The 27,611-nt window shown below is 36.5% G+C and overlaps 2 protein-coding genes and 1 non-coding gene across 4 annotated transcripts; 2 read left to right on the forward strand and 1 right to left on the reverse strand.

Annotated features, from left to right (window-relative positions):
* The first annotated feature begins 2,992 nt into the window (after nt 1-2,992).
* LOC105445798 lies at nt 2,993-9,948 on the forward strand. 2 transcript variants are annotated; one of them, XM_031000449.1, is made up of 7 exons: nt 2,993-3,587; nt 4,004-4,062; nt 4,362-4,413; nt 5,010-5,163; nt 5,900-6,058; nt 8,312-8,365; nt 8,927-9,948. In XM_031000449.1, the coding sequence occupies exons 2-7, from the start codon at nt 4,030-4,032 to the stop codon at nt 9,630-9,632; spliced, it is 1,158 nt and encodes a 385-aa protein (XP_030856309.1). In that variant the 5' UTR covers nt 2,993-3,587; nt 4,004-4,029; the 3' UTR covers nt 9,633-9,948. The 2 variants fall into 2 exon arrangements, with proteins under 2 accessions (XP_030856309.1, XP_030856310.1); XM_031000450.1 differs by having other exon boundaries at nt 2,993-3,579.
* A 297-nt stretch (nt 9,949-10,245) lies between these two features.
* On the reverse strand, nt 10,246-26,988 carry LOC578658 (methyl-CpG-binding domain protein 4). Its single transcript, XM_778815.5, has 7 exons — nt 26,895-26,988; nt 24,781-25,218; nt 21,406-21,965; nt 13,340-13,615; nt 12,701-12,850; nt 11,742-11,845; nt 10,246-11,289 (listed from the first exon to the last, which is right to left on the reverse strand). The coding sequence occupies exons 1-7, from the start codon at nt 26,939-26,941 to the stop codon at nt 11,215-11,217; spliced, it is 1,650 nt and encodes a 549-aa protein (XP_783908.3). The 5' UTR covers nt 26,942-26,988; the 3' UTR covers nt 10,246-11,214.
* TRNAV-UAC lies at nt 15,858-15,930 on the forward strand. The gene has a single exon. It is a non-coding gene; the product is annotated as a tRNA-Val (tRNA).
* Nucleotides 26,989-27,611: the final 623 nt, after the last annotated feature.

A 27,611-nucleotide genomic window follows, 5' to 3' on the forward strand; every position in this document is an offset into this window, starting at 1 on the left:
GATAATAAGACTGTAAAATCATAATTTAAATAAATAAATAAAGAGTATATTAAATGTATATATATTCATTTATGTAGTAAAATTACTATCTCGTTGTTTTCAAAATCATTTACGGACTCCCCTATCAGACTAATAAATCAGCGTATGCCGTGAAGGTGAACAAACTTTTACAGAGTTCGCTCTGTCTGTTGTTCGTTCACAACGATGAACATACACGGGGGGGGGGGGGGGGGGGGGGGGGGGGGGTAATCACGTAAATATGTGAACGCAGGTACTGGCAGGGTGGGGGCTATGGGGTGGGGTGAGAGAGGTACCCTCCACTTCTTGCGGAAGGGGATATCCAATTACTACTACTATACTTACTAGCACTACCACTGACGCTACTACTGCTGCTACTAATACTACCATGCATGTCTACTACTACTACTACTACCAAGGGTGGTTATCCGGGGGAGGGGGAGGGGCGGGGGGATACGTCCCCCCTCGATTTTTTATAGGGGGTCGTCCCCCCTCTCCCGAAAAAATTGAAACAAAAAAATGTATAGCAAATACTGACTAAAGACTTCAACACACTTCTAGGCTCTGGAAGGCCCAAGAGTGCAGCTTTTAATAGACTAATCAAAATGCAAAAATATCAGTTTCGCTCGGTCGCTTCTCTCCCTCGCATAATATCCTTAGTTAATATTGTAGAAAATGTGTATTCCATTAGTATCAGGTAAGCACAGTTTACACTGTATGCTTACAAGGTTAAGAGTTATACTCAGTATAACTCTTAACCTTGTAAGCATACTAGAAACAGATCAGTGCTATATACAAAAATGAATATTTCGCTTGCTCTTTTAAGCAGACCCTTCCTGCCTAGTACTGTTATATAAGTATTGTCGCCTAAGGGGAAATGGGTGTACATCTTACATTAAGTCAAGTTCCTTCATTACATGACCTAATCTAAAGGTAATACAATGTTTTGGTATAATATGGGGTCATGAATTTGGTTCAATTGAACTTATTGGAAGCACTGATTCGATCCTACAATATTCAGTGATCGTTGTCGCGGTTGAAATCGAGTCTAAAGTGATGAAATTGTAAATAATAAAGTCTTCATGTTGTATAGCTCCCTCCCAAGGTCGAGATATTAATTTAGCTTTAAAACAACGTTTCTTGACTAAATTGATCGATTTGCTATTCCCTTTGGAAATTATATATCCGGCCATTTTCAAAATTTCCCATTTTAATGTTTCACTCACATTCTGAAATCCCATCCATGCCCACTGCAAGCTCCCTACTTACTAATATTGACCTACTAAATATTTACAAGTTTACAACCCTTCGGAAGGCACACTAATTACCGGCAATGTAGTGTGAAAAAAAGTATATTGCTTGTTTTTACACTGTAGTTTTGCAAAGGAATGTACATTTTAGAACATTTTAATACAACAAAACTTCAAAAACCTGTGAGGGGGACAGTCACTTCCATCATTTTCGCCTCTCTCGTTCACTATGCCCCCTCGTCCCTCCCATTTCGCCCCCCCCCCCCCGGTCATGAAAAGAATCGCCGCCCCTGACTACATACTACAACTACTACTATTACTACTACTACTTCTACTACTATTCATACTATTTCTATCAGTACAACTACCACCACTACTACTTCTACTACTACTGATTATACTGCTACAACTATACTACATTATTATAATAATTATTACTATTATTGTTGTTGTTGTTATTATTTGTATTTTTTGGTATCGTTATTATTATTATCATCATCGTTATAAATATTACTATAATTATTTTATAACAATAAAGAAAATGACAAGGTGGTAGATTTTATTAATATATAGTTGTTTTTAATCGAAGAATTTATAAGTATATCCTTTTGTTCACATAAAAGTATAAAAGAAATTATATCTATTTATGTCAGCTATTTATACCTTTATTCACTTCTTTTTCCTGATTTCTACAAAACATTTAAATTCTAATTTACTCGCTATATAGCTCCAAATACCCCCCCCCCCCCTATAAACTAATACGAACCGACATTACCCTATACCCTTTTTATAATGCCATCTTACCAGTCTTCGAGGTACTCAGACTTTCGATGAAAATACCTAGGGTCACTCTGGCATAGGTAAGGGGTGCCAGTAAACATAATGATGATGGGGCGGGAACCAGAATTTCTTTGCAAAACTAAGTGGTCAACAGTTAGTAGCAAGTGATTATTGGCCATATATACATGGTGATGAGTAAGTGAAGAAATGTATCAATAATTATAACCCTAACAACAATAATGACAATAATAATAATACATTTCATTTTCCTATTTAAGAGCTTTTAAATCAGTAGGTTTCTCGCTTAAAAGGATAAATTAAACTCAAGTCCCCTAAATCAAACGCAAATTTACCTCACTGTTTTTTAGTTGTAACCCGGCCAGTCGCGCTTTTAGATCAAGGGTTCTAAAATTAAATGGTTTTATCATCTCTTTCTTTCTTGCTCCTTTCCCTATTTCTCTCTTTCTTTATCTCTCTCTCTCTCTCTCTCTCTCCTTCTCTCTCCCCTCTCTCTGTATGTGCCTGTCTTGCTTTCCCATATTATCACCTCCACCTTTAACTACTACTCTATTGCTCTCTTTCTTTCTCAATTTCTGTCATATAATACATGTTATTTAATTTTGTTAAATAGGGTTTATTCTGGAGTTTGAAATGAGTATGATATTGTTATGTGTTAGGAATTATCAATGTTTTCATGAAAACTGACGTTAAAATGTTTTATTTTCCGTTATAATGTTATATTTAGAGGTTTGCTTCAACGCCAACCGTGGAGAATATTACCAATTAAACTGAGATCACAATCTACTCTAAATCTTCATGTGATATAACACATCTAATAATGACGATAATCTTTTCCATGATTCGACCGTCCATAACAAAACGGGTCGATACTCCCTCTGTATGTAAATTGGCAGAGGGTCGGTTTCGCAAACAAAAGGGTGTAATTCGTACATGTATGTATAGCCACAACCCATATACATGAGATCCTCCTCTCTGAAAATCGATAATTATACCAGACTACAAAACAAAAAGACCCGTATAAAGACGTCTTAAGGAATACCAGAGTAATGGCGTGGGGCGGGACAGGACAAACAAGATGTCATTTTGCTTGTCATTATTGGCCCACAGGATAGTTATAGTTTTTGTTGATTTTCCTCGGCATGCAGGGATTCAGACTGTAAGGAGCCGTTCAGACAGGAGTCACACAATGGAGTTGACGCTTATATAAACTTTGCAATTGACAATGGTTTAAGTATTTCGAGAAGTCTTGTTCATTTTTGTTTCAGTATCTTCGCCCAAAATGACAAGATGGCGTAACGCACGAAGGTGTATTTATATAGCACCTTGTGATGATATTCTGGTGTAAGCTATAACTTCAACTATGGATTATCAACAAGTTTCTCGCTCACTTATAGTCTGTTCAAATGAGAAATTAATTATGTATCATTCGACTTTTGGTTCATCGAAAGAAGGAAGACATTCCGAAACTATATGATGTAGCCTCAAGATGGATGTTTGACGAGTACAGGAAGTATACAGGTATATTATACAGGTACTCATAAAATCATACTTGATTATATAGTTTGCATGTATGTGTTCGTCCATACTATAGGTTAACTCCATGTTGTTTCATGTCGACATCATTATGTGCATGGTATTGAGTGAGTGCATACTACAATACAAATTTAAACATTATCATGAAGATTATGGCTCAAATAATAAGCATTATGATTATGCAGAGTTAATGGTTATTAGGCCTATACTATAAGTGGCGAAGAATTAACTGAGCTGTATAGCAGTATGATGTAGAATATGCAAGTGTAGGCCAATATATTCCCATATACAGCTAAAGGCTTTATAAGTAATAAAATATATATGACATACATTTATGTTATATCGTTACCAATCTCATTGATAATCCTACATTTGTTATTCTTTGTCTTCATAACAATTAGGATAGCACTACAGTCCTGAAGAAAGAATGACGACTACAATGATGATACAGAAACGCAAGGTAAAGACAGTATAGATGTAACGATGGTTAAAGCACAGAGAAAATTATAATCTTTTATGATGTGTATTAATTATCATTATTGCTATACAAATTGAACGTTATTATTATTATGCAACGTTATCATTATTACCATTACATTGACATAATTATTATGCAACATTATGAAGGCCCTCTATGTTGATATATACTACGAATTATAGCCAAACATAAATTCAGCACCGGTATGGACGATCAAATCAAATCATATATTACTTTCTACCCTTTGATCATGAGTGATTCCATCTCTCTGTTTCTTACAGCGTGATAAGGCCCAGGAGCAGCTCCGAAGTCGAATGCGACAGCGGGGAGAAGGTGAGACAGTTTGTACATTATCCATCCCACCCCCCCCCCCCCTTGTTGGCAACGTGACACAAGTGACGGGAAACATTTCATTGGGCAGTTGAATTAATCTCTAAATAATCCCTGCACATATTTTGTTATGTTTACATTAATTTAAACTGTATAGCATCATTTTCCTGATGTATTGTTATGAGTAGAAGCGTATCGAGATATTTCGTATATAGTTCTTCTGTCATTTGAGTTTTGTGACTGATAAGAATGTGAAATTGTTTTGTTGGTATATGTAGCGCTATCGAATTGCCATGAAACTTCGAAAGGTTACTCCCCCAAAATAAAAAAAAATAAAAAAAATCGAGTGATAACAGATGTGACTCATCTTGAGAGTAAAAATGTATAGTGAAAATAGAGTGCAAATTACTCGATATAATAAAAGCACTCGATAAATCGGTATTCACTCTTAAACAAGTGATCACTTAAGGAACTCTCGGGGGAGTGAGAAAACGAGTGAAATTCACTCTTTTCTTTTTTTAAAGTAATACAATAGAATAAGACATCTTTATGTGTGACTCATCAAATATATTATCTCTTTTAAAAAATTGTTATGAAAGGACATGGAACCTCATCTACAATGCTTCAAGCCCGGCGACGGTACACATTTCGTGATGGAAAACGTGATACCAGTCTGTCGGGAGGCATGATGAATAAGGCATCATCTATAACCGTGACGCCGGGGGATCTTCTGGGTACTAACTACATGCATTGGTAGGTTACCATAGAGACAACATCATGGAATCAAACTGCTCTTATGCTAATGCGCAACAGTGTGCATATCAGTATTCAATGGTAGAAAATTATAATTATGTCTATATTACCTTCGTCAGTAAATCGTATTTCGTGGTAAACTTATTCATCTTTATCATACCGATTCGGTTAATAGATTAGAGAAAGTGATGTTCAATTAGGCTGGCCTACGTTTAACATAATTATCCATCTTCCAATCAAAATATTAATACTGGGACGCGTGCTCCTAATAGAATGGCGAAAAGGGGGAAGAACGAAAAAAAATAGAAAGGAAAGGGAAAAAAAAACCCTTACCAGTGACCTTTTTGATTTTATCCATCGACATTTAGAAATTAAGACACCCCCCCCCCCCAAACGTGACGATGCCTCCTCAATTTTGGGACCCACACAAACGTCGCTGACTACCTTTATAAACCTGTACCCATCTTCTTTTTATATGGATTTCCACATTCCTATAATAGAGTGATCGCTGAGACTTTCGAGAGATCAAGTCGAGGGCAATTCGAATAACTTGTTGTTTTGCCTATAGAAATTGGATTAAATGTTTGTCTCATTACAACATTCGCGCAATTTCCAAAGGTGACGCACGAGGCTTTTCAAATGGCCTATAATGTTTGACTTGTTGAAAGTCTATAGAAAGGTGTTTTATGTTTCATTATGTTCCAAGTTCCAACCTTGCTATCTTCCCCCATTACAGGCAGCCAGACATGTTGCCCTCCTCCGGCGGAGTTGTCTCAGATCGTACGCAATCCGACATCAAGGGCGCCGATCCCATCCCTATGAGTGAGCTCATCAAAAGAGTCTTGCAGAGGAAAGTGGATAACCTAGAACTGGGCTCGAGCATCTTACCCATCGGGTATGTGAGCTGACTTGTTATGAAGATAGATGTGGTCACCGGGGTTGTCATTGGGGAGGGGGCATATTGTTGCCCTCTGCCCCCGTCCTGTAGATGGATCGACGCCTCTAGTTATCTTGAATAAATGACCTTTTTTGTTAAAAATGAAAAATTAAATTTTGAATAGACATTAGAAAGGATTTTGATACCACAGTATTACAATTCATTAGCAAAAATAACGTTTAATACTATTTTTTCAATTCAATTAAGCAAACATTCTTTTTATTTCCTCTACAATATTGTATTTGAATTATCATGAAATATAATACATGTACAATACCTGAATGAAAACGGGGAAAAGATATAGCGTAAACCAGGCGCGTACGCAGGATTTTTTCAAGGGGGGGGGTTTTAACATTTATAAATCGGTCCGAAAATTTCGCAACGACTCAGCCAGCCGCTGAATAAGCGGGGGGGGGGGGGTAAGAGGACAAATTTTTTTTTTTTTTGGTCCCAAAAAAATCGCAACGACTCAGCCGACCGCTGAATAAGCGGGGGGGGGGGGGGGGGGGGGGGGGGGGGGGGGGGGGGGGGGGGGGGGGGGTAAGAGGACACTTTTTTTTTTTTTTTGGTCTCGAAATTTGGAAATTCGACATTTTGCTCCGTTGGGGGGGGGGGTAAGGTCACCTTTTTTAGGTCGGCCATGGGAATAATTTTTTTTTTTTTTTTTTTTTAATAATTAAAAAAAAAAAAAAAAAAAAAAAAAAAAAAATCCAAAAGGGGGGGGGGGGGGGGGGGGTTTTAGGTTTTTTTTAGGGGGGTTTACACACAAAAAATTTCCAAAGGGGGGGGTTTAACCCCCCAAACCCCCCCCCCCCCCCCTGCGTACGCGCCTGGCGTAAACGTCATGTACGTGTGATAAAAAAAATAATTAAGCAGGTTAGACTTATTCATTATTTACGACTTCCATTAACAAAATTAATTGTATGATATTGATGCAGATTGTAATCATGATATAGTGTTTGTATTCAAAATGTGATATGACATGGTGATGGTTGACAGTATACAGGGCGTATCATAATAAAGGATATTGAAGTTTAATGACGATTTATATGAAAACTACTGATTTCATAATCAAGCATTTTATGTCTGTTGTAAAGGACAGAATGTCCTCTTGTTAATGACACCCCGATCATACTACTACTGTCACAGTTGACTGAATAACAAAGCATTGCTGTCCACCATGTGAAAGGTGCACTGTGCCAAGTTTGATAACATTTCCTTCTTAGACACATAATCCACTCATTGTTCAGCATTTCAATATGTCTGGGCTGACACAAGCACTAATCTTTAGAATTTATCTGTGAATGCTAACTTGTCACAGTGCAACTTTCACACGGTGGTCCTTTACAACAGACATAAAATGCTTGATTATGAAATCAGTAGTTTTCATATAAATCGTCATTAAACTTCAATATCCTTTATTATGATATATCTTATTTCCACGGAGTCAAATTTCACTCTGAATGGCGTCAGCTGGGAGTCAACTCTATTCCTAGTTAAAGTGACACGGAAAAGGAGTCATCTTGACTCTGAATTGAGTCAATTCTCAGCTAATGCCACACATTCCGAGTCAAATTGATTCGGAATCCGTGTCACTTTAACTAGGAATAGAGTTGACTCCCAGCTGACGCCATTTAGAGTAAAATTTGACTCCGTGGAAATAAGAGTGTACGCCCTGTATATACCTAATATAAGCGCATAAAATTTGAAAACATAAGTGAGTGAATGAACTGATAATAAGCTATACAGTGCGTCCCGATAATTATCGATGTTTTATTATAACTTAGTCACAATTATAATTGATAAATGACACATATTTGGAAAGCTTAGATCCTCCTCTTTCATTTGATGCAACTCATAATAATGCATATTTCACGCATGAGTGATTAAAATCAATTTGAAGAGAGGAAGCCGAAAAGTCGTTTGGCGGGCGGTATCTGAATTTCAAAGAGAAAATCACATTTCTAGAAAGTTGAGTTTCTGCCCTTTCATATTATGACACCTCATTCAGGAAAAATGAGCTAGGAATAACAAAGTTCTGTTTGTTTAAAGTAGTGCTTGCATTTCCATAATTTGATTAAAAGAATTCGTTTTCACTGAGCTGTGAAAGTTTTTTTTTCTTCTTCAAATTCCATATTGTCTGTATTGAATTATTCGTTTTTTCTGTCTAATCTGATTTCTGTTGTTGTTCTTGAACTTTGTTTGATATAGGAACCTGAAGTCTCGCCATGTTCCGTATGCACTACGCCACAGTTCACATATCAAGTAAGTTGTTTTAGGAGTTCTTTTTTCGTCATGTCAGTATCACTCAAGTTCTGTGTCATTTAGACAAATATGACAAAAGCATGATCCCGATAAATCTCATATTTTCCAAGGACGCTAACATAACATTTACATCCAGATTATGTTCTGTATTATCCATCGAGCATTGTGCCATTTTTTCGGCACCCATCATATTGGTTACCGGGTGCTTTCGGTCATCATAATAATGCAGCTAAAAGCACGAATTGTGTCACTGTGTTCGTAGAGGCATCATGCTCAAGTCCCTCTTTGTGAATATTATCAAACAGTCCTTTTATACGAGAAGATGATAAATCAACACGACTGATACTTTATGAATGGAAATAAAGACGGAAAGAAGAGGAAGAAAGTATGGAACAACTGCTTAATTAGCACATCCACAAAATATGCAGGTGATACACTCTACCTCGCCGGTTACGTTGAGTTGTGTTTTTGAAATTTCACTATCATAACATTACATAACAGCTATTCATGTATTTGACAGTACATGTAATATTATTTTTATGAACTCTCTTTTATTCATAGGAAAATTTTGGGTACGATGTCCAAACACAAAGCGAAAGAAAGCACCAATAAACCAATTGTCGTGGTCGCCGACATTAAAGAAACTGACGCCAACGGTCAACAACGCTTAAGAAGTCATGCAAAGCTAAAGAACCAATTAAAACCACGGCCGACAATTGAAAGTACCCCTTCTATACAGGATGATTCTCAAGGATCTAGTGCTTCGAGGACTTCCTCAAAGATTGATGAGCCTCAGACTCGTCGATTACCAAGTGATCAAAATCTCCCTGATCCACTCGGTCAGCCCCATAGAGGTAACGACATTTTGTCGAATTATCGGCTGCAGACCACAAGAGCGAAAAAGATGATTGGTAAACAAATGGCGTTGCAGCATCGCGACACAAGGAAACAAACTTTGAACGAAAGGGCAATGCAAAAACCAAAACCTCTACCCGCTATTAAATCCGAGACTAATTCAAGCAAACGGGACAAGAACTTGACGAGTCGTTTAATCGAGGATGCGGTCATCAAGAGCAAGACTCGATGTTCGTCTGGGGACGATATCATTAATCTGAAAACGGCTCAGTCAGAAGCGATGCAGAAACTTGAAGATATGGGCGAACCGACGTTACTTGGGACGCCTAGGAGATCCACACATAAGATGCTACGATTTAAGAATAATTTGGGCAAGGTGGATAGACTGTTGGCCATAGAGGAAGATAAATGAATCACACAAGCCAGGAAGCCCTTTATGGTTTGAAGGAGAACCCGTCGATTTCAGATTCAATATCAAGATCGAAATTGCCAAAGTGCACAATGGCTCTTCTGTTTCGAAGAAGGCCATAGACGATGGTGGATAGGCTACTCATAGTGTGGGGCCTGGTTCTTTCCAAAGTTTCTATGCGGAGCACTAAGATGTAAATTTAATATTCGAGAATGGAGGAGGGGGAATGACCTGTCCAGATGAATCTTGGAGAGGGCCCCTTTCTTCTGACGTCACGCTACGTCGTGTACCGTTCTTTCACCCATTCTAATTCATCCTTGCTCTTTTCTTGCCATGGAGAGGGGGAGGGGGGGGGGGGGAGGGATGCTCTCTTAGCCACTGTGCATTGCATTAAACACCTGAGAACATTATGTACATAATATTTATACTGATTTACAAACTACGCAAACTGCTTAGACAGTTCCTTGTATTAACGAAATTATTTATTGTTCACCATATTCACGATACAAGTACATGATCTACAATATGTTTATTTAAATGTATATACAAATTTAAATTTCAACGATCGGTGTCCAATTCACTGGTATAATGGACATTTTAAAACGCATTTCATGTATTACACGTTTTTCTATATTTATGTCTAAATTTAGATGGATGAGATTAGTTTAGTCTACGCAAGGATGGGCACAATGAAAATTAATATGAGCAGTGATGATGCGTGAAAATAACCTCTCTCTCAATATTGTGTGATTTTATGAGGTAGAATTAATGTATTATACCGTAAAATCTTGATATGCGAAAAATTATTTACACAGATTAATTTTTAAAGGATTACAGAAACAGAATGATTATCTATAAATACCTTTGGCATTCATGATTCCTCTGAAATAGTTTGTATTTCATTAATTTATATTATATGAGTTATAATATATAGGAATACAAGATATGAGTATATATATGTAGAAAGTTTGTTCCTTCTCTTGAAAAGTAAGCACACCACAGTCATGATTCGTATACCATTCTTATCAAACAATTCCTGTCAAACATTTAAAAAGCTAAATCAAATTCGTCCATTCGTGTTCAATTTTCGCTGCTTCAACACTTTTATCTCTGAAAGACGAATCATTATCACTATCTACATGAAGAGAAAAGCAGACTCAGATATTTAACCATTCGTAAAGTCACACTTGATGACTTAACGATTATCTTCATACATGAACAGCCTCGAATGTAGCCTCAATAAGTTTCCATGCATAATTATGATTATATATTTAGAATGATTCAGAGAAAAGATACCAACCGTTTCAATACAAATACAGCGTGGAGAAAATCTATGCCATCCGTATAGTTTGAGCACAACTTTATCGACGTAAAATGGTGCTTATTACACATTTAGTAAGATCAAGAAACATAGCAATGAAATGCTTCAGTTTCGAGGAGACACAGTACAGGGTATATACATACAGGATTATACAAATATAATAATAATTCCAATATATAGTACCAGATCACATATAATTGTGTGTCAAGCGAAATCTAAATATAACAATCAAAGACAATCTGACGCTCATATAGAAAGATGACGTCATAGTCCTAGTCTTTCGTGGTTCTCCCATAGCCAGTCATGGTACTTGTTGAGCATGTGATCCTGTGGTTTGACCTACCAAACAACAAACAAACAAAAGAATCAAAATTTTTAAAAACGATGTTATGAAGATGATGCACATGTCTTCAACATTTTGTTTTTAAAAAATGACAATAGTTTGACTTAAAACACTGAACACGAATAATAACAATATTATTAATAATAGTGGGTTCTTGTACAGCGCTCATGTCTGTCAGACTTGACACTCCTGCATGGCGTTCCATGAAATAAAGATGGGATATTTAAGCATAAAATATCGGAAATAGAACGAGAGAAAAAATGAGGATAAAAAAAGAGATCGGTCTAAGACAAAAATATAATAAAAAAGAGATGGCGAGGAGTTGGAAAGAGAAAAAGAGGGAGAGAGAGAGAGAGAGAGAGAGAACGAGATGAATAGAATTTTATTGACATGAGAGAGAAAGTGAACAAGGGGAGGAAATTTTCAAGAAAGGACAAAAAAGTTATACCTCTTTCCATTCATTGACGCAGAAGATTCTATAGGAGTCGTTGCCATATTTCCCAATGCCGGACAACTCGATAGGATAGGTCCAATCTTTCGTTAGAAACTCATCTGTGAAAAGAATGATATATAGTTCAAACCATTTGTTAAACGAGAAAATTATCAAAGCATGTTATCGGAAAACGTAGATTTGATTTTCCTATCGAAAAAAAACCCCAACATTTTATACATGGATATAATAAAATTGACATTTCAAAAAACTATCTACTTCTCTAATTTATGTTTACATTGAGGTAAATAGTGTGTCCATTTATTCGTTTTCTAAGAACGAAACTTCTAGATGTAGTATTCAGTGGCGGATTCAGGAATACATGGACGGCAGGAAGTACTTTTTAAATCCCTGACATGACAAAAATCATCACAAAGAATCGTACTTACGTATAAAAATATCTGTAAATCAAACATAGAAAAAGTAGGGGAGAGTTTTTGATCAGGAGGGAGGCACAAGCATTTAATTTGGCAGGTTTTGGCCGGGGGCACATGTCCCACGTGCCCCTCCCCCCACCACCCGCCACTGAATAATGCAACGTATACTTATGAGCAGGATGGCGAACACATAGACAGCCACATCCTGGTTTCGCTATTATTTTCAAGAATATAACTAGCCATTGTGGCAACAATTTTTAATGAACTAATTAAGAAGTTCAAGCGGATTTTTGTCAAATAGTTACATATTGTTATTAAGAAAAATGGGATAAAAGTTAAAAGTGCGTTATGGTAACAATGGTATCAATTTTTAGATAATATTCTCACCAAACATAAACATCTTCACGCAGTAAATAAAATAGTAGAACTCTCTCTCTCCCTCTCTCTCTTTCTCCCTCCTCTCGCCTTCTCGCCTCCCCCCTCTCTCTCTCTTTCGATCTCTCTCTATTTCTCTCCCCCTAAGTTCTTGCTCATACTTACCAGAAAATTGAATGAGCATCTTTGCGCGCTTGGTATGAAGGCCTAGTGGTTGGATTAGATCAGCGATCGACTGCCAGTCAGCTGATCGAGTCTTCTCTGGTGTGTCCCAAGTTTGAAAGAACTGCCAGAGAACAGGGATGGCTTTCGATCCTGCAGATAAAACATAGAATAACGTTTTTTTTTTACAATTAGATTCACAACGAATGCATGCTATAAAATAACGTGGTAAACAAAAAAATCAAAAGCAATGTTAAATGAAATATCATTAATTTGAAGCCCAACCCCGTACATCATTTCAATCATTGTACGATTTGCTGATTTAATATACAAAAGACTCACAGTTGCGTTATTCAGCGTAAAGGAGCCGGCGTATGCCCCCTACCTGTTTAAACGCCGAGGAAAGAAAAAAAAACGAAACTTTACAGAGAGTTTACGACAGCGGGTTGCCCCGAGACACACATTTCCCTGTCTGAGGATTCCGAGGCGTGTTTATCAATTCTAAATACGCCACTGAAAATTAAGTCAATTCATTAGTTCTATTTTAAGTAAAATAAATCGCCCCCACCCACTCTCCCCGACCCTTTCCCCTCTTAGCTTTCCGACAATCCTGGATCCGCCCCCAGCTGAAGAAGTTATTACCTTTGGTTCTGTTGAGGAAGATGGTAGCTACGAGATGTTTCCACGGATCGTGGAACAAGCTTTCCTGGACCAGGTTGTATGGTGATCGAGGCGGGGTCCATTGCGAGGAGGTAGACGATTTGCTAGGGTTTGGTGACGGTAGCACGACCTTCTTTCTACCGAAGTACGGGCTCTTCCTTGTGGTGGAGGTCGTCGTGGTGGAGTTCGCCGTCGATGTACCTGATCGTGCAGAGCGGGAACGGGTGACACGGTGAGAAGCGTTTTCAGTCTTCTGAGCTGTAAATGTGCAGAATAGAAAATAATATAGAAATAAAGAAATCAGTTATGCAATGGAATTTTGTTATAATATCCCATGCTACGCTGTGATATAATTATATACCGCATAATGAAGATTATATAGGCTTCTAATTGATCAAAACTGCAATATTGACTGCAAAGTTGATTGCGATATTGGTCAAAACAAATATTGACTTGAGAATCAGGAACACACTGTAAAGTTCAGTTCCGAGATCACCTTGGGCAATAGTTTTAACCGTGCCCCTCAAAGCAGTCAATATTCGTAAACTATTATACTCCCCGTGTTATTTGCCGAATCTGACAATAGTTACAATTGATTATGGTCTGAAATGAACAAAACCTTATTCTCATAAGATTATCCAAGACGATTGAAGGGACTTTCAAAATATCGAAATATACAATCGTGATAAAAAAATGATATTGGCAATACAATATGGTATAGGATTTCACTTCTTGTAAATCTTTTGCGATCTATAAAAGGGATATAACGTTCAACCAATGGCATCCCCCAAACAAAAAATGGCATCCATTATTCGATTTTCTTTCATGTCACTTCAGGAAGTTAATTTTGTTTTCATCATCAAGAAAAACTATTGCTATTATACACAGCTGTTGTAAATAGCTGTTATTTTATGATATGAACAAAATAATAAAGTCCCTCGAAAGAGGATAAATAGAAGAAAAAAATTACCAGGTGATGTTCATTTTTCTCATTGATTGTGGAGAATGCATGTTTACTTTAAAGGCCCACTGCACTACTTGTAGCTACTTGCGCCCTCTATATAACAAACAATGCCTAATCGGTGACCATTGGTCCCCATGATCCTCTTTTTCTTATGTTAACTGAGAGCTGAGTTGATGAGATAACCACCTGTCCAATGACCTTGCAGGGCAGTCTAATCCCTCCTGTAAACTACGGCAGATAAGCTTTATGGTTTACCAGATGATTCATTATGACTATCCACGATTGAAAATGAAACTAATTGAAAGTGGTAACTTTTGTATGCAGTAAAATCTGAATGATTGGTTCTCCTTAAGAGCAGGAGTGGTATTATAGGGGATTTTTTTTAATTTTTCTATTTATTTTTTATTTATTTTTATTTTTATTTTTATTTATTATTTCATCTTATTTTGTATTTATTCATTATCATTATTTTATTTATTTATTTATTTATATATATATATATATATTTTTTTTTTGGGGGGGGGGGGAGAAGGGGTGTGCATGGGGGTTCTTGCATTCATTTTCGACATGTACCTCGCGAACATTTTAGAGGATAGCCAGCTATTTAAAAGAGGTATCCTTGATGCAAATTAATAAAAAACATCTTTCGACATTTTTCAAGATTCGCGCGTGCGCGCATTTTTAAAAGTTTGCTCGCATTGCTATTTAGATGGAGGCTACTCCAAGCCCCCATGGGGGCATATACCCCATTTGAACAACTATAGATCTCCCTTTCCTGCATGGGTAATTCATACACATTTTGGTTGGAATACAGCCATGGGTTTTCGAGAAGAAGAAATTGTCAAATTACTGCCCGCTGAGGAACTTTGGGGGCGTTGCCCCAGGCCCCTTTGGGATTACGTACTCCTTTTGAACACAATAATATAGATCACCCTTGCCTTGCCAAAATCCGGCCTTTCATTTTTGAGAAGTAAAACATGTAATCCAGGGGACCTTTAGGGTGGGGGGGCTACTCCCAAGGCTTCTCCCTCTGCAGGAGTCGATCAGTAGCACTTCAGAACAATTTCATATCCCCCTTTCCCTTAGGAATGCTTCCTATCGAGTTAAGTCAAATTTCTTCATGAATTTTAAAGAAAGTAAAACAAAAAAGTATATTTATTGCCATAGGAGTACTTTGGGGATGCTGCCACGAAGTCACCTTGTTCGGCATCCATTAATTTGAACAACTTTAGATCTCCCTTTCCTGCAGGTGAGAATCCAGCCATGAGTTTTTAAGAACAAAATTTCCAATAAAATGATGAAATTTAGAGGCACTGTCCCCAGGCCCTCCTCCCCCTCTCCGGGGTACGTATCACCCCCCCCCCCCCCTAAAAAAAAAGGAAAGGAAAAAAGATGTGTCAATGACCACCACTGAATACACTACAGTGGAATCTCGTAATACCAACAGCTGGTATCTCTTTGGTAAATACCGTAACCATAGGCAAAGTCGCTAGTTTTTGTGTTAGGAACAATAAAAGGCCCTCCGCTTGCATGAACGTCTTTGTAGTGTAGTGGTTATCACGTCTGCTTTACACGCAGAAGGTCCCCGGTTCGAGCCCGGGCGGAGGCTCTCTCTTTTGCTATTTTGCTTTGACTTCCATTATTATTGAAACCTCGTTATATCAAGGTAACTCATCGGTGCTCAAAAAGAAGAGCAACACACAAAACAGTACGAAGCAGAATTACCTCGTTTTAAATTAGTACGATGTTGCACTATAACAGAAAATTCCCGTATTTAAACATGCAAATAGAGTTAAACCTCATAATAATATTATAAGTGCTTAGACCACAAAAATCGTCTCATTACAACAATGCAGGTAGCAACTTTTTTGTTTGCAGTATTTCCTAGACAAGAAAAACCAGTTTAGTTTACTAATAAAATGCATGAAAGTGTAAAATTGCTTATCATGATAAAATTTAGTTACTGTAGGTTAAATGGGTTTATTACAACGGGGATCGACTGTAACAGCAAACCACTTCCTGTATTGACATGCAGATGTTAGATCCATCCATAGAGAGTCGGGCTAACTCGGCTCAAAGACAACTCGGCCCAGCTGCAAAAACGGTCAGTTTTTGTTTTTGCAGGTTTAGGGTTAGGTTTAGGGTAAAATGACAAAAAAAAATTTGCAGCTGGGCCGAGTTGTCTTTGAGCCGAGTTAGCCCCGATCATTTGGCTAGCCGAGGACGGTGGAAAGGAGTGAAGGGTGGCGATAAATTTTAGTGAACACATTTTTCAATTTTTTAAATGTATATATATTTAAATTATGAACATCAAAGACAGGGCAAGGCCCATCTTTTGCTCCATAAATCCATGTTTATGACATGCTTTTTATTTCAGTGTTATCACATTTTAAAAACAATATTATTTGATTGACTACATGTGTACCGGTATTATAATTTTGCTGATCATTTCAAATTATTATTCATCATACTATTTTATATTTCACAAACATCAGGATTTTTTCTTTGCATTTATATAATTTTGTCAGTAATAGTATCACTTAAAATGATACCTGTCCGGAAGCTGTAAATAATCAGTTTCCTTGAATGAATAAATTATATTATATGGGGTACAAGGTCCACAATTTTTGATGTAAAAAAATACAGAATTTGTCTTTTCACACAAAATCACTCAAAAAGAATATACAATAAACATCCATTTGGAAGTACAAAATCTGTATGAAATTTTAATTGAATAAAACAACACAATCTTATATGATTGCAATGGTGCACAAAAAAATAGATGTAAATCCTTTTTGAAATTTCATCCATGTCTAAATTAAACAGAAAAATAGTCAGGAATGGTGACGTTCAATATTCATGTGCATACAGGTACATTCAGATAATCAGTAAGATATTGACAGATCTAACAGATAGCTAGAATTATATAACTTCAGTTTGTAAATGCTCATGAAAAACAAACCCCACCACTTTGATAAAAGATATTAAATTATCCAGTATTTACAAACAACTTTACAAGTAATGGTATTAAAGAATTGAAAAATATATTCCTTTTAATAAAAATTCAAACAGTATCACATGTCCATACATACTTCTTTTCTGAGATACCCAATAATTTTAAAGTGACCAGCTATATTATGCACACCAAGTGCTGTCTGCTCCTATATGAATCATACATTATCATTTTTTTGTCCAAGTACAAGTACTTGTACACACCCTTCACTCCTTTGATACAATACAATCCACATATTTATTTAAAAAAATTATTATACCTACCCTACCACTACAGCTAGCTGATTCTTGCTCAGTGAGACTGCCTATTCATTGAAGTAATTAGAATCAACTTTGCTTCCCATAAGGCTCAGGTAACTTGTATCATTTATAAAGTGGTTAGAATCATAGTTGCCACATGTGCTCTGGTCTTGTTGGTAATCTCTAAAACATTTCACTTCTTCTCTACTCCTCATTCTGGAAACCAACCTCAGAAAGACATTTCCTACATATATACAATTCAATATAAAGCATAAAATCCACACCACTCCCTCCCTCCTCTATCAAAGAATTTCTCTGTGAATTGAAGGCAATACACATAGTGATTTGAAATGAGTGTACATACCCATCACCATGCACTCGTGCCAATAATGAAGTAAACAGATTTGAAGTACACATGCAAACTATAAAGGAAAGACTAGGTTATGGTCAATGTGAAACTGATTTCGATCAAAACCACGTCAAGTGCGTGATAAAGTAACATTAATGTTACATCTCCTTTATCAAAAATACTCCATGTATACATCTATTAACATTACTTACACAGTATATAGTCATTCAGTCCAAAGGCAGAACTGAAACATACATTATCAATAAGGGAAAAGCATGCAATCAATTACTCAAGACTTTTTGGACAAAATCTCTGATAAAGGTTTGCTCTTAAGTCTATAATTCATTTTTTTTCTTCTCCTAAATATTTGAAGTATTCTACTTTGCAGAACTAAACATTTTAAAACTTTTATTTTGAAATTCTGACACAGAAAAAATCTGAAGCTAAAACCATGAGTATTTTGTCATATTACATAAACTCAGGTAATTGTCTTCAAATTTCTGATTTTGAAGAAAGAAAAAAAAATGTCATCCTGTTCTTGCTGTTCTATACTGCTCCATGTAAGTGACACTTGAAGATTAAGGGTTATAAATATCATTAAATAATTCTTTTAACAAAAAATGATTCAAAATCATACAAACATGCAGTTTTCTACAACAAATTTGGATACTAATAACTGAAAAGAATACAATATAAAAATTGGCTCATTCACTGTGTGCATGATGTTACATTTAAAGATAAAGGTGAGTTCTGGTCATCCGATTGCATTGTGAAAGAAAAGGTGTGGAATGAATCAGAAAAAGTAGATCATGTAAGTATTGGTGTGTACTGCAAAGTTCTGGAGTCATCAAAATCATAATAAATTTGGCCCAGTCTTGGTAAAGTAACAAGCACTGTAGGCCTACACAGAAAGATGTATATGGGACTACACAAATGGTGTCTGGGCTACTAACCTTGAACTACTAATCTTTCTATGCTCATTACTCAGCCAGTGTACATTTTCTACCAAAATTGTTTAACAAATGACATGTATTTGTAATCTTGAACATTCAGTGTAAGTTTCGTTTGATTCTGTGAGTATTCATTTTCTTTTTTTTACCAGAACTCACCTTTGTCATTAATCCAATGCTCATAAATTCCAATGACCTCCTAATCCCATACTTCTATGTCCTAGCATCCCTACGTCCTACACACCTATTGTATGTTTATGACATACAGTAGGCTACTACAGTAAGCACACAGGCTAACAAAAGATGAAAAAACAATTGCCTTAAGAGCTGGTCTCAACAAAAACTATCCCATACTGATACATACATCTCCATGTACAAACTGTTAAAACCAAAGTGTGTTGAAGACTAGAAACTACAGGGTGTTGGAAGAAAAGGGTGTCAAATCATAAGGGTAACAAGTCAAGCAATCACCATGCCTTTCAACCAGGATGAAAACACAGTTCAATCACCAAAGTCTCCTCTACTTAATCTAATAAATATATTACACTTCCAGGCTCATTTTAAATACCAGTTTCAGTTTAGAATTAATATCTATCTTTTCCTCCTATTCCACATTTCCTAAAACTTTATAATAACCACTTAAAACGCCCTTTCGTTTACCCACACATTGTGAACAATTTCTTTGTATACAGACCACAATTTCTAACTATGGACACACAGTCCTAATACCGTCAACCTATTCTTTTTACAAACTTGCCCTTTCTCAATCGTTAGAAACGTATTATCTTACACTTTCTATGAAAATTTAAGATAAAAGTATCATCTCTCAGGCAAGATCTAGTTTACAACTAGTGAAACAATGTACAATTTTTAATGCAGCGATGGTCCTGCCATTCCTCTTCATCTCCTACTTTTAAATTTCTGTCCAGAATTCTCCTTTTGCTTCTGAAAATTACCCTGGTATGTTATCTTATTATGTTTCGGGAAAAGATGTTAATTTTCATAACAAACTGTAATCGCATGGAATAGACATTTATTACTGATGCTTGCATGGATGTTTCTTGAAACTAAAAGCATACGCAGGCAGCTTTGCACAGAGAGTAACCAATGACTTGTCTGATTTTTATTTTTTTATAAAAAACACAAAATCTGAAAAGTCTTTAGGACAAGTCAATACGTGTATGGGTATGGTCAAAAGGGAAATCTACACACACACAAATAACAATTGTTTGTTTTAGGCTATTTTCAACTTGTCATCAGACTGGGGATCCGTGGGATACATTTTGGTAGAAGTACTTGTGACGAATCCATACTATAAGATCTGTGCTAATTGCCCTCAAATTGCCCTCAAATAAGAAGAGAATTCTGTATAGGCTATTTTGTTGAAAACTTAGGAAATAATTTGAATATATTCATATATGCTACCTAAATATGTGGTATTGGCATATATGCTTCATGTGTTTTGGGACATAATTTGGTGAAATATTAATTTCCATGTTTGTATTCATGTTTTTGATAATTATTTCAAACTTGCTTTTGATTTAGTAAAAATGACGTGGACAAGTTTAAATGCTCTGTAGACACAAATTGGCAGTTTTAGGTATCCATGATTCTATGTAAATTTCTGTGTCAAATTTGAAATTGGTTAATCTTGGGATTGCTGTGCAAATAACATAATTTGTCTTAACTTTTGAACTGTTCTTTAATATTATTAAATGCTATCATGTGTAATGTTCAGAGAAGAACGCAAGAAAATGTGAAATACCATGTTGTAGACCGAGGGGTTATTGAAAATTTTGTATCCCCAGCTAAAAAGAATAAACATGATTAAGACAATCTATTTTAAATGCTACTGCATTGCATCTATATTGCAACATATTGTAAATGACAAATTGTTTTGTGCCAACTGATTTTTTCCTATCAGAAAAGAATAAAAGGGGAAAATGGTAAGACCTTATTTTCTGTAGGAAACATTCATTAGTCAGAGTTTAAAAACCATTACGAAATACAAGATTCAATTCAGAAAATCTCTGCATTTTTATTTTTTATTGATTTTTATCTCTCCTATTTCTATGAATATACAACTGAATGCCTTGATTTCAATGAATGAACAAATACAACATAATAACATTCATACATTTCAACCTCACAGTTAAATTTTTGTGCTACTGAATTTTTACGAAACCTTACGCTCATTTGATTTTCCTGAGAAATTGCATGTAAGCATTTTCAAAGCATCAACAAGAAATATTTAAAAAGGTACATATTCAAATTGTCAAAATGCTCATGAAATTCTAGAAATTGAAGATGGTTAATTTGCACTGAGTGAAATTCATAACACATAGAGTCAATAATTCCATGTTTAAAGTGGAATTGCAAGCAAGAATATTAATTTTTTATAAAGGCAAATATTTCATTTTTGGAATCTTAAAATTTATAAATTATATTTTGGTTTTAGAAAGGACATTCAATTACTAAGCAAAGTGCAAAATATCCACCTCCTATTTTCAATCAGAAAGACTACTTCTCGAACCTCTAGGACTCTTTTTGGGTGTTGTCTTTGGGCTCTCCTCCATCTCTTCCTCCTCCTCCTCTGGTTCGCTCCCTTCGTCAAAAGAATCTTCCTCTTCCTCCTCTTCACTGTCCAAATCACTATCCTCAACACCTTTCTGCTGGAAGTTTATCTTCACAAGAAGTCTCTGAAATTTCTGCTGCTTGCTCGCTTTCACACTTGCCTTTTCAGGAGGTGGTTTTCTCACAAGCCGCAGCTTTTTCTCTTTCTGTTTATGAAGCGTGGCACTTTTTGATGGGCTCCTCTTCTTCTTTTCTTTCACTGCTTTAACCTTTTCTACTTTTGCTTTCTTTGCAATTTCTTTTTTACCTGCTGAGCTCGGTCGCTTTGTAGGTGTCTTGGAAGGCGAACGCTTGGCCGGTCTCGTTTCTGATTTAGTTGGCACTCTCAGTGCAGCGGGTATAGCACTGGGTTTGAGATTCTTAGGTTTGAAAATAAAGTCTGCGCTTGTATAGGTTGAATTTGTTTTCTCAAGGTGATCGGCCACTTCCTTCATAGACCTTAATCGCTTTCCCTCCGGGCTGAAAAACAATTGCACAAGATAATATGGATGAAATGCATCAGTGACAAGAAAGAATACACTATATGAGTATCTCACATCATTATGGCATGTTGTATCGTTTGGTTCCCAGTTATATGATTCATCGGCTAAGCACTCTCTTCCTGACATCATACAGTCAGGAAATATTGCCAAGAATGGTGCAATATCCATACTGCGCAACACACACAGTGATGGCTCAATAATAAATAACATGTGTTGTGCCGGCTACATATCAATCTGGATGACAATAAAGAATGTCTTTTTAATTAAAAATCCTCTACTTGGAATTTGGAAATACGGAAGATAATAAATTGATAAATAGAATCCCAGGACTCCTAGGTATATTCACAAAGGTCAAAGTTGAAGTTGAAAGTTCAAATGACACATCCTGAGTGTTTCATTCCCATTGTACCAGTTGGATATCAGCCAAATTTTACAGAAGCACATGTACAGGCATTACTGTTAAAGTGACTCGGTAACATTGCCTCAGATTCTAAAACAAAATCCTGGATTTAGCTCATGCTGCAATCATAATCATAATCATAAACCTTTAGGTTAGTCAGGAATCCCATGAATTTTACAAGCCGATCGCCTGTCTGATTATCAAGATATTTATGATTGGAAATCAAAATTTCATTTTTCATCTTCCTAATAGTTTTTGTAACACTAAAGTCTATTGGAAAAAAATGTGTACCGGTATGGTAAAACCGGTCACTCAAAGATTTTGACTTTTTTGAGGCACTTCATGATCATTTAGAAGCGCAATTTTTTAAGGGCCTAAATGTTACACATCATGTCAGAGACACTGATAACACGTAGGGCAATGCATCTCAGATTTAACATTGTTAAACAATGCCTTTAAGAGAAAATTTGTCCATAAAAGAGTCATAGGAATCATCTAAGACAAGTGATTTGAACACTCAACCAAAAAAAATACAAAGTAAGGCATTGGCATTTTCCATATCGTATCAGGAAAATTACCCCCTGGACAATCCACCCCTCCCCCCCCCTCCAGAAAAATCCCCCCAAGGACAACCACACCCCCAGGACAATTACCCCCCCCCCCTCAAAAAAACTCTGCTTTTATCAAAACCAACTTATTATCAGGGTGGACTTTCCCTGTAATAAACAGGGGGGTAATTTTAATTTTCCAGGAGGGGGGGGGGGGGGGGGGGGGGGTAATTGTCCTAGAACCAGTCCATATACATGTATCATCAAGTTTGTATATTAACAGACATGGTGCAATGACTTCCAAATTTCCAAGAAAATTTAAATAATCTATTTTGCTATATATTTTTTACAGAGTAAACAAGCCAGAAGATTTAACAAGATTCCTCAATTGTGCTGTGGCTTAGAATACCAGTTTCACTAAAAGTTTGAATGAAATTCTTTTAAAGCTCATGATATCAGGGTGACCTGACATACGCTTCAGGGCTTACTTTGCCCAGGTTATAGGGTTAGAGTCATAGGAATTATCTAAGACAAGTGATTTGAACACTCAACCAAAAAAATACAAGTAAGGCATTGGCATTTTCCATATCGTATCAGGAAAATTACCCCCTGGACAATCCACCCCTCCCCCCCCCCCCCCTCCAGAAAAATCCCCCCAAGGACAACCACACCCCCAGGACAATTACCCCCCCCCCCCCCTCAAAAAAAAACTCTGCTTTTATCAAAACCAACTTATTATCAGGGTGGACTTTCCCTGTAATAAACAGGGGGGGGGGGGGTAATTTTAATTTTCCAGGAGAGGGGGGGGGGGGGGGGTAATTGTCCTAGAACCAGTCCATATACATGTATCATCAAGTTTGTATATTAACAGACATGGTGCAATGACTTCCAAATTTCCAAGAAAATTTAAATAATCTATTTTGCTATATATTTTTTACAGAGTAAACAAGCCAGAAGATTTAACAAGATTCCTCAATTGTGCTGTGGCTTAGAATACCAGTTTCACTAAAAGTTTGAATGAAATTCTTTTAAAGCTCATGATATCAGGGTGACCTGACATATGCTTCAGGGCTTACTTTGCCCAGGTTATAGGGTTAGAGTCATAGGAATTATCTAAGACAAGTGATTTGAACACTCAACCAAAAAAATACAAGTAAGGCATTGGCATTTTCCATATCGTATCAGGAAAATTACCCCCTGGACAATCCACCCCTCCCCCCCCCCCCCTCCAGAAAAATCCCCCCAAGGACAACCACACCCCAAGGACAATTACCCCCCTCCCTCAAAAAACTCTGCTTTTATCAAAACCAACTTATTATCAGGGTGGACTTTCCCTGTAATAAACAGGGGGGTAATTTTAATTTTCCAGGAAGGGGGGGGGGGGGGGGGGGGTAATTGTCCACGTTTTTTTTCTGGGGGGGGGGGGGTAATTGTCCTAGAACCAGTCCATATACATGTATCATCAAGTTTGTATATAAACAGATATGGTGCAATGACTTCCAAATTTCCAAGAAAATTTAAATAATCTACTTTGCTATATATTTTAAAACAGAGTAAACAAGCCAGAAAATTGAACAAGATTCCTCAATTGTGCTGTGGCTTAGAATACCAGTTTCACTAAAAGTTTGAATGAAATTCTTTTAAAGCTCATGATATCGGGTGACTTGACATACGCTTCAGGGCTTACTTTGCCCAGGGTATAGGGTTAGGGTTAGGGTTAGGTACTGTAAGGTGTTAACCTGAGGGTTGAAGTTACATATTCCATTACCAGTGAAGAAAACTGATTGTGGAGCGAATATTGCAGGAACACGTGTCAAAATACCAATTTGAGATGTCCCATTTACCTGGTGAGGTACACATCAAATTTTCCAGCAGATGCCCCAGACATTCTTTCTGTGATCTTCCGCGTCCATCCTGTGGGTAGGCCAAATGTAATGGGATCTATCGTGGGCTCCTCTTCTACATCCAGTGTCTCATCTTCAGCAGGAGCGGGCGTAGGTACCGGTTCTTCCTCTGCAAGCGACACTTTCCTCTTCTTCAAGGGCGTTGATACCTGTCTTTTGTACTCTGGCTTCTCCTTCTTGTCTTCATGATGTTCTTTAGGAGGTGATTTTCCCTCATCGATGACTAGCTCATCTTCATCATCTTCATCATCATCATCATTTTTATTGCCATTTTTATCCTCGAGCTTGGGTTCAGTTTTCCCCTTAAAACTTGAGGATGTCAGAGGACTTATTTTACACAACCCAATGGCTTCATCACTTGATTCTGAAGATCGAGATCTGTTTGTGATTAAAAAATAAATGAATAAACAAAATAAAGAAGTAAGATGTAATTAAGTTTTGAGAAATTACATTTTGATCATTGATTATTATATTCTACAAAAAAACTTAAAATTAAAATCTATTAAAATCAATTCATACCAAGTGAAAAGGAAAATTTCACACTAAAAGAGCGAGGATTGAAAGCATAACGGTGTAAAAACTTGTGAATATGAGCTTACAGAACAAGCGGTTGTTGACTTTAAAGGTGAAGTGGAAAAATCATCAGAAAAAAGTGGCAAAATTCTCGGATAGGAAGTTAAATGGCCAATTGAGGCCCTGTGTGTACTTCAGTAGGTGTCTGAACGATTTTTCAATTTTCAATTTGGGATCGTTTTTCACCATTGTTGTTGGATATTTGAATAAAAAATGTAATCAGATTTCAAATTTCAAGACTGACCGATGTTTCTATCAAAAGATACAGCCCCTCAAAAACTCTGCAATACAGCATTTTGGTCAGAATGGACAAAAAAGTGGTTCATGCCGAGCTATCATTTTTTGCTAAATAGCTGCATTCTAATGCATTAGGTGATATGCAAAAAGTGGGGGAAGGGTATTTTCAAACTTAAATCGTATGTGATCCCTTGGGGCTAGCGAAAAAAAAAAAAGAACATCAAAATATTCCTTATGACTTGAACTAATTATCCCTCGGGAGGTCAATTCTCAAAAGTGGGAAATCTCCCGAGTTGCCATGGAAACAACATTTAAATCGTTGTTTTGACAAGATATTTTTAGAAATCTGAAATGACCCCCTTTGAAAATATGGGGATTAATCTGCCCTTTCATATGATACCTCATTTATTGAGTATCACCTTCAGGATCACAACAGATAAAGGTTTGAATCTAAATTTATTTTTTCAAAGTTGACCAATTTTGCAATGCACATGCATGATTTTCTAGACTGCATAGGGATGTGTGCAATGTCTATGGGAAGGGTTTTACTTTTAGCACACAAAACCTGGTGTGCGATCAGAAAACTACTAGATCTAGACCTACATAATCTATGTGTCTAGAGCCACCACCTTGTCCTTAAGAACCCACTGCACGAATCATAATATTGTAGTCTAGTGATCCACCAGCACACCCACATTCAGTTTTACGGGAAGGAAAGACCCAAGGGTTAAACTAATTATGTTCGCGTTTTGCCTCCAATTGAAGCCGATATTAAATGATAAGAAAATGTCTTAGACTCCAGATCTAATTCAATTTCAATTTTGACTTCAGAAAGTTCAGTTTCACCTCAATCAAGATTCAACATCCACAGTCTAGGGCTAGGCCTAGACCTAGATTATGCAGGCACGTGTGTGTGTACACATTCAAATACCAGTGGCTTATTTCACGAAAAGGCCCTATACATATCGAACACTAATTTTAACCGGTTTGATAGAGTCTGTGTCAAATTAAAATTTAAATTAAATAAAGGCTACGATACCGATAAAGACCCACAATACAACCAACGAGTGGGACTGTAAGAATCCTGTGAATAGGAAAAAGAACAGTCCGTAAACATGTCAATTTTTAAGATTAAAATTAAAAAGACACCACGTTATATTACAGATAATGGTAGGAATACAAATGATCATAGTGGGCAAAGTATTTCATAACATTTATTATGATGTTAAAAGTTAAATAATTACCCCGAATCCTGTGCTATTTTTGCAGCTTCTGATTCCTTGAGCGCCATTTCGAAAGTTAACAACGCCCTCTACGTGTGGTTTCTTTCTGGGACAAAAAAAAACTGTTTGAAAATTTTGCTAGAAATTCTGGATTAAAAATTAATAAAGAAAAAACTTTTATATTATTGTTAGGCCCTTCTCAAAATGAAAATATTGCTCTTCCATTTGGTAAAGTAGTACAAATGGTCAAGATTTTGGGTATATATTTTTCTTTAGATGTTGAAGTTCAGGAAAGGACAAATTATAAGGAAATTTTGAGTAAAATAAAAAAGTTGTTGTCTTGGTGGAAACAAAGAGATTTAACTTTAATGGGGAAAATTCAATTGATAAAAACGTTTATTTTGTCAAAATTGATTTATGTATCGGCGCTGACACCAGTACCAAATTGGGTATTTAAAGATTTGGATAAACTGGTTTTTGAATTTTTGTGGAAAGGAAAAGATAAGATTAAGCGAAATGTAATGTTCTTGGATTATTGTAGAGGTGGACTAAGATTAACGGACTTTCATTTATTTATTTTAGTGCAGAGGATTATGTGGGTAAAAAGACTTTTAACGGGGGATGCAAACATGGGATGGAAACAATATTTTAATTATTTAACTAAAGATGCTGGAGGAATTTTGATATTTTATAATAATGCAACCGTAGGTATATCTGAATTAGTATTACCAGCATTTT

The sequence above is a fragment of the Strongylocentrotus purpuratus genome, unplaced genomic scaffold (assembly GCF_000002235.5).
Source record: "Strongylocentrotus purpuratus isolate Spur 01 unplaced genomic scaffold, Spur_5.0 spur5_scaffold_6, whole genome shotgun sequence".
Lineage (NCBI taxonomy): Eukaryota > Metazoa > Echinodermata > Echinoidea > Camarodonta > Strongylocentrotidae > Strongylocentrotus > Strongylocentrotus purpuratus.

Bases quoted from the DNA above. Each gene is read 5' to 3' on its own strand.
- LOC578658 (XM_778815.5), bottom strand. From the start codon at position 26,941: ATGGCGCTCAAGGAATCAGAAGCTGCAAAAATAGCACAGGATTCGGG. The intron at 12,851-13,339 runs GTAATAACTTCT...TTTTATCTGCAG, and splicing joins CTTCCTCAACAGAACCAAAG to GATCGAAAGCCATCCCTGTT. The intron at 11,846-12,700 runs GTAAGTATGAGC...TTCTTTTCACAG, and splicing joins GATGCTCATTCAATTTTCTG to ATGAGTTTCTAACGAAAGAT.
- LOC105445798 (XM_031000449.1), top strand. From the start codon at position 4,030: ATGACGACTACAATGATGATACAGAAACGCAAG. The intron at 4,414-5,009 runs GTGAGACAGTTT...TTGTTATGAAAG, and splicing joins AATGCGACAGCGGGGAGAAG to GACATGGAACCTCATCTACA. The intron at 6,059-8,311 runs GTATGTGAGCTG...TGTTTGATATAG, and splicing joins TCGAGCATCTTACCCATCGG to GAACCTGAAGTCTCGCCATG.